Genomic DNA, 12,698 nt, shown 5'->3' with positions numbered 1-12,698 from the left:
CCATGATTATACAACTCAATTTTAAGTGGATAATATTCGTCCAATAATTACAATCTACAACTGAATTAGAACCACAGAAGCAATCATCAATAATAATCAGTTAATTAATTTCAAACTAAATACTTCTTTGTCATCACACAAATAGAATCAAAGTTGTAGCAAGCTAAGGCCCACACTATTGCCACAACAATAAATGGAAGAGAGAAATCAAAGTCTCTATTAATTATTATTGAAGATTTAACCCTAACTAATTACATAGTAGTGATCCTAATTTTTTTTCCCACCATCCATTTAATTTATCAAATTCTAAAGATAAAATAAAGTTTATGGATTATTGTCCATTATTAATGAAAGACTACTAAACTAACATATAATATATATATATAAATATATACCCCACTTGTAGCTCAAATAATTAATATAAATGTTACCCCATTAATAAATTATTACCCACTTACAAATTAAATATAAATAATCTAATTAACTCCAACATATATAATCCTTAGCCCAATGATGACAAAATGTGTTATAAAAATATGTCAATTTCAAGCAATGGTGGCACTAATAGTAAAGTATTTAAATGTAAATATATTTTTTAATGCAAAAGGAAAAGAAACCTAAAGAGATAACACAAACAGCTTTTGTATAAGAGATCACCTTATCACTAATTACAAATGACTTATAATTAAAAAATGTTATATATATATATATATATAACTCAACATATGATATATAGCTCATGGAGAGCAATTACATTTGACTAATTTTAAAATATCATTTGTCAAAATGGGTACGGAATACCCAAAATAAATAAATAAACCAAAAGCAATTATTTGCATAAAAAGTTATTTTCAAAAACTTCAACTCTTTAAAAAAAACAAATAAACACAAACATTTTTTTAACTTCTTAAATTTCGTGAGAGAAAATCTTACGCGAAACTCTTATTATGTAAATTGAACTTTTAAACCGTCGTTAAAGAATTAATCTAGATTCTAACTTTTTAATTTTTTTACACGGTTTTTCATGTTTTTATCTAATGATCCAATGAATATTTGAAAAACATGAGAAATTAATATGATTATAATGATTTTCTAAGAAAACTTGTGATAAATGGTCTTCAAAGCCTACAATTTCAAAGTTTAGGATAAATTGATTTTTTCTAAAGTTTTCATTTTTATTATTTTGAGATATATTTGAGTTTTGATAATTAAGCTTATAGATTAGGGAAGATTATTAGAAAAATACATGATGGGACGTGGCTAATTAGTTTAGAATTATATTGTGATTTTGTTTTTAATTCTCATCTTATGCCCATAAAAATAATTAAGCATTCTAATTTGACAGATAAGGTATTAATTTTAAACTATTTTGATGATCTCTGCTTTTTTTTTTTCTTGTCTTTTTTTTTTTAAATTTATTGTTGAGCAAAATTTTATTTTTCTTTTAAAATAGAATTAACTAATTAAGTTGACTTGTTCAATCACAACAATATAAGCTCACTTTGTTAATATTGAAAGCTCTATATTAAAAATATCGACTTGTTCAATCACAAAAATATAAGCTCACTTTGTTAATATTTAAAACTCTATATTAAAAATATCGACTTGGCTGAGTCAATAATATGTAAAGGTAAGATTTTGTAATTATATTGTTGCAACTTTTCTCACACAGTTTAGTAGTCATTCATTTGATTTTTAAAAACTAAGCAGGTTTTTTTCTCCCTTTTCTTTACATATTTCTCTAATAAAATAGTCAAAATCTACACGTAGAAAGACTTAAACCAAATGATTATTAAATAATACCTAATTTTTTTTGCATAATAATTACTATTCTATAAAATAACAAGCAACATATACATGTATATATACAACTACCGATAAATACATGCATAAGCTATTGATAATTGATAGTATATACAATACTTATCAGATGATACATGTTCATATTGACACTCGTAAATAAAATTTTATATGTTGATCAATCTACTAAATAAATGTATGATCTCAAGTCTGAGATAGAAGTATATAATGTCAGTGACTACTAAATTAGCCCGACTCAAATAATCACCAAATATATAAATATCTCCTTCTTAGTTGTAATAAAATATTTAAAAAAAACAATGTTTTTTTCTTCTTAAAAAGAAAAGATTTTTTTAGTATATTATATAAAACCATGATTTTTTAACTCGCAATATAGTGAAATATATATATATATATATAAATCTAGACCACATGAAATTAATTAATCAATGCATTTTAAATTAGACTTTTAAATTAGAGGTTGATAGATTTTTCTCAAAGAAATTTATAGATTCTCTCTTTTTTGTTTTTGGTTGGAAAGTGATGGATTTAATTTGTGTTGTTTTCAATTAATAGTCTATATACATACACACAGTTATAATAACGTAACGCTTTTTGGGCTGTGTATTTTATTTTTTGGAAGACTTTTTGTTAAGTGTTGTTTCAGAAACGGTTTTAAGTTGTTTTGTAATGCAACTAGAGACGTGTTTGACTTGCTTAAACCAAACCCCATCATCTCATCCTCATCACCATTCCCTTCGTTTTCTCTCTATTTGTCTTATCTTTTTTTTTCTTAATCCATACGTTTTATTGTTTTTATCTATTGAATTGTGTATAAATACTATTTTATTATTAAGAAAAATTATCAACAAAATATTTCAATATTGAATGGTAAATAGTTTGTGAATTTTTTTATTTTGAAAAATATATTTTTATTAATCGAACCTAATCAAATTAAAAGATCTAATTTTCACAACCCACATGTTATATATTCCTAAAAAAATATTTTAAACTTTAGAAAAGCTAATAGGGTAAATTTTTTAAAATATACTTTAAATTTTAGAAAAGCTAATAGGATAAATTTTTTTTAACAAATTTAATGATATAGTTTCAAGTAACTTTAAAACGAGTATGGTTTAAAACCACGTAGATAGGGACGAGCGTTTAGGAGTTAGGGTCAATACGAGCATAGATTTATTTTTGTTAAGAATTTCGTGTAACATAATCCCATAAAAAAAAACACCATGTTATGATCTAATAATCTCTCACCCAAAAATTTCTTTTAAATTCTTGATGTCTCTCCCCCTTCTAATCCTGTTTTGATCTCTATTATTCAATGAGATTATATCTTTTATCACGAAAGAAAGAAGAAAAACACAAAGATTAATTAAAGATAAGTGTTACAATTGAATATTAGACTTAAAAAATATAAAAACCTCATAACAAAATTGAGAATCCAGAGGAAAAAGATAAATAAAATTGAAAAACAAAAAGAGTTTTGAAAGTAATTAATGATTAAAACATAACATACTTAAAAGTTTATTGACGAAAAAAAATGAGACATAATCATCTATTTTATTAGACTCGATCGTTTTGAAAAAAATGAGATTTAGACATCTAATTTTATTAGATAACAATTATTGTCTAATGAGATTCCAACTATTACCTTCAAAAATAGTAATAATTGTATTGTATATTTTATTTTTATAGAATTGACCTATCAACTAATGGTCTTGTTAAAAGATCTCCAAAATTATATATAGCCACCATATTCAACTCAACCATAATTAAAACTTTGATATATAATTGTAGAGTAATCAAAATCCAACTTCACAAACATTGATTAAAGATTTGAAATTTAAGTTTAGGTAGACATTCAAATTATAAACTTATCAATTTAAAAATTAATTAGTTGCTAATGAATATTATTGGTACTTAAAAGTCTCCACAAGACCTAATAAACTTCATGTTGATATCGTACAATAAAAGGGTTTTTTTTTTAGCTTCATACGAAAATGAGTGCAAATATACAATACAAACTTTGAAGTAATTAAAATAAATAAATAGGTAATTCCTCAAAATTGTTCCACTAAGAAAGATAAATTATTTATACATTTCTTTTCATTTTCTGAAAATAATCTAGAACAAAATTAAAACTAATTTCACACAAAAAAAATATTAATGTACGTTTAGTGTTGATTCAATACATCTTATTTTTTAAAGTTATTTGACCTTAAAATTACAATTTTAGTCATTTAAAGGAAGATTTGGTAACTTTGAGATTAGCATTTTAAGTTTAACTTTAACTACGTTTTAGAAAACTATATCCAAATAATACAACCATATAAAAATTAATACTTAAAGTTAAATTTGCTAACAACAATTTATCATCAATTTTAACTCTAAAAGCTAAACAAAGAGTTACAAATTTAATAATCTAATAAGTCTTCACTTGTGCAATGTTTTATATATATGATAGGAAATTAATAATTTATTTATAGAAAAACAACATTAGAGGGAATTTTTTTAATTTATGAATTCGACAATCTAATTTTTAAGAAAAGCATTATTTTATTAAAATTAATGAATTCACAGAGAATTTTACACTCTTTTTGTATTAAATAATTAGTAGATTGAAACTCTCTTATCAAATCCTATGGTCAAGATTGCAACACCTAAATCAAAATTTATGATCCTCAATGATGTTCTTATTTCTAAATGATAGAATCACAAATCAAACCAATTTCCTCATTATTAAAAAATATATTATTTAGAAAAGAAGGCATGATAGTATTTTTCTTGTTGAAAATATATATTTTTTTGCAAAAAGAGCGTAAACTTGTAATTGGGAATGCTCCCTAAAGTCAAAAAATGTCAATAACCCATTACGCAAGAAAAAGTACTTTTTACCATAATCTCTCTCTATTTTTCTTTTTTCATTTTTCTTTTTCTTTCCCTACAATAATCTTAGGTTTATTGCCTATCCATATTCTCAGTGCAAATGTCAACTCCCATTATCAAAATTAAAATAATAAAACTCCCATTAAAAAAAAAAAAAATCTCTCTCTTCTCTCTTCTCTCCTCTCTTCTCTCTCCATCTCTCTCTATATATTTATATGTAAAGAAAAAACCAAATTCTCATCCCATTTTCTTCAAAATCAAATAGAAAAGAAAAGGCTGAGAAATTATGAAGCTTGTTTGGTCACCGGATAGAGCTTCCAAGGCATATATCGACACAATCAAATCAGTAAGTTCATTTCAATTTTTCATGAATCATAATAATAATAATAATAATAATCTTTATACGATTTTCTTTTTTAACATTAAATTAAATTAAATTAAATTACCTTTTTTCTTCAGTGCGAAATCTACGGCGAATTCGGCGTAGCGGAGCTTCTCTCTGCCATGGCCGCCGGTTGGAACGCCAAACTCATCTTCGAGACTTGGTCTGACGGTGGTCCAGTAGCTACAAGCGTCGGCCTCTCCATCGCCGCCGGACACAGCGGCGGACGCCATCTCTGCATCGTCGCCGACGAACGGTCAAGATCGAAGTACGTGGAAGAGATAAGGAAGGCCGGGGTCACATCGCTACCGGAAGTGGTGATCGGGGACGCAGAGGCGGTGGCGGCGGAGACGGAGGGTGTGGATTTTCTGGTGGCGGATTTTAGGGGGAAAGATTTTGCTAGGGTTTTGAGAGTTGTAAGGGTTAGCGAGAGAGGAGCAGTTTTGGTATGTAAAAATGCATGGGAAAGAACTGTTTTGGGGTTTAGATGGCAAGGGGTGCTTCGGAGAGGGACACGTGTCGTTAAGTCCGTTTTTTTGCCGGTGGGCCGGGGTTTGGAAATTGCTCATATTGGAAGCGCCGGTGGAAGTTCGAACTCGGCCGTGATTGGTAGCCGTTGGATCAAACATTTCGATATACGGTCAGGAGAAGAACACGTGTTTCGTGAATGATATCAAGGAAGCGGATCATGGCAGTGGAAGAGATATTTCTTTTTCCTTTTCTTTTCTTTTCTTTCTTTCTTTCTTTTTGCTCCTTTTATTAAATATAATAAAGATTAAAGAATGTAGACACGAATGTAAATTACTTGTATTCACGATTTTGAAAGTGAAACAATTAGAATCCAATCCACCATAGTATATTCCAACTGTTAATCAAACAATATTAGTATTACCCTTTTCTTTAGATTAATAAAACTACGATACTAGCTCGAACGATAATAGTTAGAATGACCAAAGCAGCACCATAACAGTCTACGCTATTCCAATCACGATGATAAATCAAAAACATGTTGTAGCAGAAGAATTATACATGTTACTTTTATTTAATCATCTTAACAATAGAACGAAGGGCAATTTGTGTTAATAACATCATTAATCAATGAGAAAAAGCTATCGGTATGTATGTATACAGCATGCAGCTTTGGTAACAAAATAATTAACTGCTAATAACAGAAATTAGTTAGAAACTTATTATAAAACTGATCATGTTTATACCAAAGACCTACATACTCAATAGACATTGAAAGAGTGATGATTTGAAATTTTGCAACATTGAATAATGATTCTATAGTAAAAATTGTTATCTGCAGGTAGCCTATTATATAAACTCAATCTTAACCAAAACGCTGAGAATATGTAGTTATTTTAAAAGTATTCTGGATCAAATGATCATGAATGTGTATTAACAACTAAAAATTTGTAATTCGTAACTAAAACAGTATATTTTTTTGTATAGAAATTTGGATAGTTATTAATTATATTTGATCAATCAAATGTTTGATGTCAATCTTAACCGAGTTATAAGACAGCTCTATTATTATTGCATAAAGTATAATTGGTAATTTATGTCCCAATACTACTTTCATATAAAAATATATATAATCGTTTTTGTTAGTACTTTAGTAAGACCTAATATTTTATGTAAATCTGAGTTTGTATTTAACTGAGGTTAATAATAGGTTGAATTTATGTTTGAAATTATCAAACAAGTAATAGTTTGTTTTTAAATTAATTTGAAAGTAAAGTCGTTTTTAAATATAGTAAAATAATCAATATATTTATAAAAAATAGTTATAAATTAATAATCATTATTCAATTAATAGATTTCTATACATATATATTAGTGATATCGTGTTCAATTAATTAGAATATAATATTTTAACATATTTACAAATATCATTTTTAACGAATTTATCATTTCACAATAATTTTCTTTAATTTAAAAGTTATAATAATACATATGTAACCCAAGTTTATATAATTTTATACGAACCTCATTTTATATATATTAATGCCACATCATGATTTTTTATCAAAACTTAGGCCTTTATAAAAAAAATCAGCATAATTATATAATACAGAAACTATAAATATTTTAAATAAATACAGACCATATATAAATTAAAAATTTCCAAAGTTAAGCTTATCTACCAAAAAAAAGAAAAACAGAACTCAGAATCCACCTTACCTAACAATATTTAACACGTGTTCTATACCCAACAACTAATAATTAATTGCTTGGAATTAATCGGTAAAATAGTAGCTTGTAGGTAGTTAGCAACATGGAGCACCAAATTTGACAATTATAGGTTTTATTTTCTTCATATTTCCTCTTTCACGTTGTTATGGTTAAGGGTGATCATGATAAATCGAAAAATCAAGCCGATCGACCAAAAACAACAACAGTTGATCGAAGATAAGAAAATTTTTGGTCAATGTTGGTTTGAAAAAAAACTAAAATGATAAAATTTTAAAAAGGGTTAAAAAGCTTTAACGGATCAATTGACCAACAGTTAATTTGGTTTGTGCGGTTTTATAGTTGGAATGAATGTTCGCTAAACCGGTGGTTTGATCGAAAAATCGACTATAAATATCATATAATATTTTGTATGAGTGTATATATGAAAATTGTTCTTGCAACAATTTGAGCTTTATCAATCCATTACTTATGAGTTGTTGACTATGACGGGATAAAGTATATATTTTGATTTTTTTGTTCTTTCTTCCCTTTTTTGTGAAATTTTAAAATCAAATCCTACTTGATGTAGAAGAAAAGCATATGATATTTGTCGATTTTCTTTTGCCAAAATTTTATAAACACGCAATTTTTAATTTAACATTATTGATAAATATTTGGTGGTAGTTTATTAGAGAGAGTGTTGAGTCTCGAGACCATTTATTCTTTTAGGTACTCTTTTTGTAAGGCTACATAGTGGATGTAATTCTTAAGAAATTCCCATAAAATATCTCATTGAGACACCATTTTAATGTATGACACCACTTTAGACCTACGGTTATATGGTTTGATATATTTTTGGAAGAGGCATTGGAATATGTGTCAATTGAGGACGAAACAAAAATGTGATAGTAAATCGTGAAAACAATAAAGAAAATATAGAATTCAATCTAGAATTGTCACATTAACTTTTTATTGCATTCCAATACATTAACTTTTTATTGCATTCCAATTCCTTCGGATACAATAAAAGCTAGAGAGCTATTAACAACTAATCAATGTTTCCAATATAAATATTTCCCATTGAAATCATAAGTTAATTTGAGGGTAAAAATAATTTTTGTAAATTTTTTACCAAAATATATCTTCAATAATGTATTTTATTTATATGTTTCTAAAATCAAATATTGATATTTAATCTAATGAGTTGAAATCAAGCCGAAAATGATAGAGGAAATAAAACGGTTGATTTTGTTCAAATCGACCAATATAGTCGGTTGCAAAAAGTTCAATTTTAGTGTTATTATTTCTAATGTTTCTAAACTTAAAATGTCATATCACTTAAATTTTGATACCGAACCAAATCAAACCCGAAGCAGCAGATGATCGAACCATCAACTTTGAAACGACAATTACTTTCCACGGTTAGTGACAGGAACAGAATGTTTACAACTTTGGGAAAGAGCAAAACAAGAGAAGTCAAGGGTGGAGGAGCAGAGATTGCCCATCATCTGTGGTATCAGCAACTATAAAAACAAAGGGTTACAGGGAAAAAAGCATATAACACACTTTGGAAACATTTGCCATTTCCCCATTGATATCCCGGGGTTCTCCGACCACCATCACAAAAATACGTTATTTTAGAACAAGTAACGAACTCAAGCTAACCCAATTACTTTGAAACCTGTTCACATTACGCATATTGATCGGCTTCGTTATACGACACCCTCTCTCCCTCTCCCTCAGCCAGTGGGGGACGAATGCAGTTGAGCTAGAATTAGCAGTAAGATCAAGATGTTATTTTAGAGAGAAGGCTGAAGATCGTGTTTGGTTCGGCTGGGGATTCCATGTTTCCCTTGCACAATGGCAAAGTTGATGGGTTCGCTTGAGGGCTTCCTAGAACTCCTGTGATTCTAACTCAGGCTTCGATGGGTACTCGAGACCTTGAAGTGCTGGCATTCGTCGCAAATCTTCATCTGAATAAGCTGGGATCAACCAATAGCGCTTGTCCATCCCAAATACCTGTATAGTGTAATATAATGTTGCGTAATTAAGAAGCTTGCACAATACGTACATCAAACTCCATAATATAATTTCATTACAGATCTTTATCCGACACAAGGACAGTGCGGAAATGAAAATTCAATTAGTTATATTTAACAAACCTGTTCAAAGTTTCTCTTCCGACCAAGGTCATACCGCCATTTAGGGGTCGTTTTCTTCTCATAAGCCTGTATGAACAAATTTTCATCAGCATTCAGATGTGTCAAATCAGGTTTCAACACAGGAAAGTTTGACATTTTAGTTCCTTTTAGCTAACATGCTATGAAAATATTTAGAAGCTCATCCATCCCTATTCTAGTGTGCCCGAACCTATAAAGTATAAAGAGCTTGTCCGCTGCTGTTTTATTGATACTTTCTAAAGTTTTGTCTCCTTATTTTTTTCAATTAGCTTTATGGATTACATATTCATGAAAACAAGTAAGATTGTTTTCCCATTGAAAATTGGGCATATATTAGAGATCCCAAAATGGATTTCAAAACTAAAGCAGAAACGTATTTTCCAAAAACAACCTGTCCCTAGCTACCTTGTGCAACATGAACATTTCGATTTTCAAACAAAAGATGGTACCTCAATTGTTGTAGTATTTGCAGCCACCAGCGATATGTGCATGATCAAGAACCCCATAACACTCAAAGCAAATGCCAGATTCAAGACTGAACAAAGAAGCAATAGTCAAATACTCGTAGAAAGCTAATAATTAAAAGGGTAAGGAATGCTCGTTGAGCAAGCTTACCGAAGGCGATAAAGGTCGTAGCAAGGGTACTGGGTGTTCCAGGTATCTCTCCTTCACTAAAGAATGCAATAAAGTGTGGCAACAAAGACAATGTCACAACACTCGTCTCTAGAAATGTGTACAGCTGCAAAGGTAAAGCAGAAAGATCAAGAAATGGTAATAATAATGTCATAAGAAGTCGAGCAATAGCCATACCAGTAGAAAACAGAAGACTTTCCGTTATCATAAACTTCAAAATTATAAAAATCATGATCTCCAAGGAACTTTAAGAACATCTCATTGTAATAGAAGGAATTAGATCAAACTTCACCATGTTTTATAATTTTTTAAGAGAGAAACAAAGTGTGCTTTACTGATTTTATGAAAATAACACAAGTGATCAAGAACACAATGCAAAACGATAACCCAAATCCAACAGGTGCAACCATTTTTTACACGAACCAATTGCCATTTTCTAGCACTGTATGAGTCCTATCTTTCACTAATAATTTGCTTAGGAAATGGCTTGTTGGCTTGTATCCGATTATCTTAGCAAGTTAATAATGAAATAACATCACCCAGACATTGGAAAGAAGATTTCTATGTCCAAATAAAATGTAAAGAATCAATTTGGAGAAGAGTAAACATACCAGAAACAGAAGGAAGTATTTGTAATTCAGAGCCCCAACACAATTAACGACCCAAACACAATGATGGTCCATCTTCAGTACGCATCGTCCACCTGAAAACCGAAATGAAAAACGTAAATATCTACCCAAATAGGTAACAACAAAAGACCTATACGCCAACTCAATGGAAAAATATGAAGTACCAAACACTTGCTACTCACAAACAGAACAGTGATGGCAGCGTGGTGGTTTCAGGTGATTGCATTTTCGACAGTATCGAATTCTTTGATTCGATAGCTCCGGATGCAAAATGCTAAATTCCATTGTGTTCAACGGGTCGCCTTCCGCTCGTTCTTCATCAACAGCAGGTCTCCAATTGGGCGGAACACTACCCGGATCAGTCAAAACAACAGAAAAGTAACTCCATAGCAGCATCACCAACTGCATAACATCAAAATACCTTCACCTTTAAAATTTCTCAGCTTTATATCGAATACTGAAAATCAAACCGAACCCCTTAACTATTTCCAACATCACATCAAAAGGAAGAGACAGAGATAGAGAAATTAAATATTTTTAAAAATTATATAAATAAGAACAAAAGTTGTTCGATTCCAATTTCCACAGGGAAGCGATTTTTTATATAATAGAAAGATGAATTTGATCTTTACCCAACAAATAAACTCCACTTTTAACGAATATTTAACAAAGAGGATTTGAGATAAATAAAGACAAATTGACTGTAACATTTAGACCGACAGAGATTGTTAAAGTGGATAAAAAAAAACGAAAGAAAACAAGCCAAAACAAGGGGCTATGTTATTTATAAAGCAGCACAAGAACAAGAATCAGGTAAATAATAAATTCCAAACAGAGAAATACGAATGAAAGATTATAAAGAAACGAAATTAAAAGGCAAAATTTACCAAACAATGGAAGGAGATCAAAACGGCAAAAGCAATGAGAGAATCGAGACCGCCATCGTAGAGAGCGGGGCCGTAGTTGGTCAAAACGACGGCGTAATAGGTGACACCGACAACCCCAAGAACCAAAAGGATCATGATCGAACCAAGACCTCGCAAGGCCGTACAGAACTTGAAGACATTCCAAGCCATGGCCGGTCCAGATCTATGCATAACTTGGGGAAATTAGCCGAAACAAGTCGCCGGAAAATTATCGAAGCCGAAACGCAGCCGGTTCCGGCGGCGAAATCCGGCGGAGGCCTCGTCGTGATCCGAGAGTAGCGAAAAATCAGCTGGGGTTGTCAAGATTATGGGGGGAAAAACAAAAAACGGAAATGAAAGTCAGTGGAAAATCGGAAGATTTCGATGTTTTTTGTTTTTCTTTTGTTTTCCTTTTGTGTTTTTGTTTTTCAGTGTTTCGCTTTCGTGGAGACTACAAATTTAAGAGCGAAGGGAAAGGGATCGAATTTAGCGTATCGTTTTCTCGGAATTTAGACAGAAGAGAAGATGAGATGATGGGGTCTCGATTCCACGGCGAAAAAGTGAAGAAAAAAATAGGAAATTAAATAATTTCGTTTTTCTTTTTCAGTTTAATTTTCTTTTTCTTTTTTACAATTTTTAGTCTTCTTTATTATTTTAATAATATACTTTCAACTTATTTAATTATTCCTATACTCAAGAGAAAAAAAAAAAAGTGAAAAGTAATTCCATAGGCATTTTGTGTGTTTGGTTAGACTAAACCCTTTAAAACCACTTTTAAAAGCATAATCATTTCACACACATATTTTAAAATAAATTTCTTACTAACTTCTCCTTAAATTAGTTAATTTTTAAACTATTTTTTAAAATTTTATTCATTTTACAAAAATAATTACGAACCAAATATTTTAATTTATTTTACAATTTTTAAAAATATCTCATTATTTAATTATTTTAGGAACAAAACACCCTAAGATCTTTCTCAATTTTCAAATTGAATTTTACCCATCACTAGTTAATAAAATTGTCCAAAATTATTTGATAGATTAGAATAATCTCAAACTCAACCTTCTAATTTAACTAATTTTAAAAG

The 12,698-nt window shown here is 29.6% G+C and overlaps 2 protein-coding genes across 2 annotated transcripts; one reads left to right on the top strand and one right to left on the bottom strand.

Annotated features, from left to right (window-relative positions):
• Positions 1 to 4,885: 4,885 nt before the first annotated feature.
• LOC101214121 lies at positions 4,886 to 5,974 on the top strand. The gene is made up of 2 exons (XM_031881984.1): positions 4,886 to 5,047; positions 5,161 to 5,974. The coding sequence occupies exons 1-2, from the start codon at positions 4,988 to 4,990 to the stop codon at positions 5,752 to 5,754; spliced, it is 654 nt and encodes a 217-aa protein (XP_031737844.1). The 5' UTR covers positions 4,886 to 4,987; the 3' UTR covers positions 5,755 to 5,974.
• A 2,667-nt stretch (positions 5,975 to 8,641) lies between these two features.
• LOC101213879 (probable protein S-acyltransferase 14) lies at positions 8,642 to 12,181 on the bottom strand. The gene is made up of 7 exons (XM_004133865.3): positions 11,591 to 12,181; positions 10,886 to 11,105; positions 10,686 to 10,777; positions 10,057 to 10,180; positions 9,891 to 9,976; positions 9,424 to 9,489; positions 8,642 to 9,280 (listed from the first exon to the last, which is right to left on the bottom strand). The coding sequence occupies exons 1-7, from the start codon at positions 11,798 to 11,800 to the stop codon at positions 9,155 to 9,157; spliced, it is 924 nt and encodes a 307-aa protein (XP_004133913.1). The 5' UTR covers positions 11,801 to 12,181; the 3' UTR covers positions 8,642 to 9,154.
• Positions 12,182 to 12,698: the final 517 nt, after the last annotated feature.

The sequence above is a fragment of the Cucumis sativus genome, chromosome 3 (genome assembly GCF_000004075.3).
Source record: "Cucumis sativus cultivar 9930 chromosome 3, Cucumber_9930_V3, whole genome shotgun sequence".
Taxonomy (NCBI): Eukaryota; Viridiplantae; Streptophyta; class Magnoliopsida; order Cucurbitales; family Cucurbitaceae; genus Cucumis; species Cucumis sativus.
This window is presented reverse-complemented; position numbering and strand designations above follow the sequence as displayed.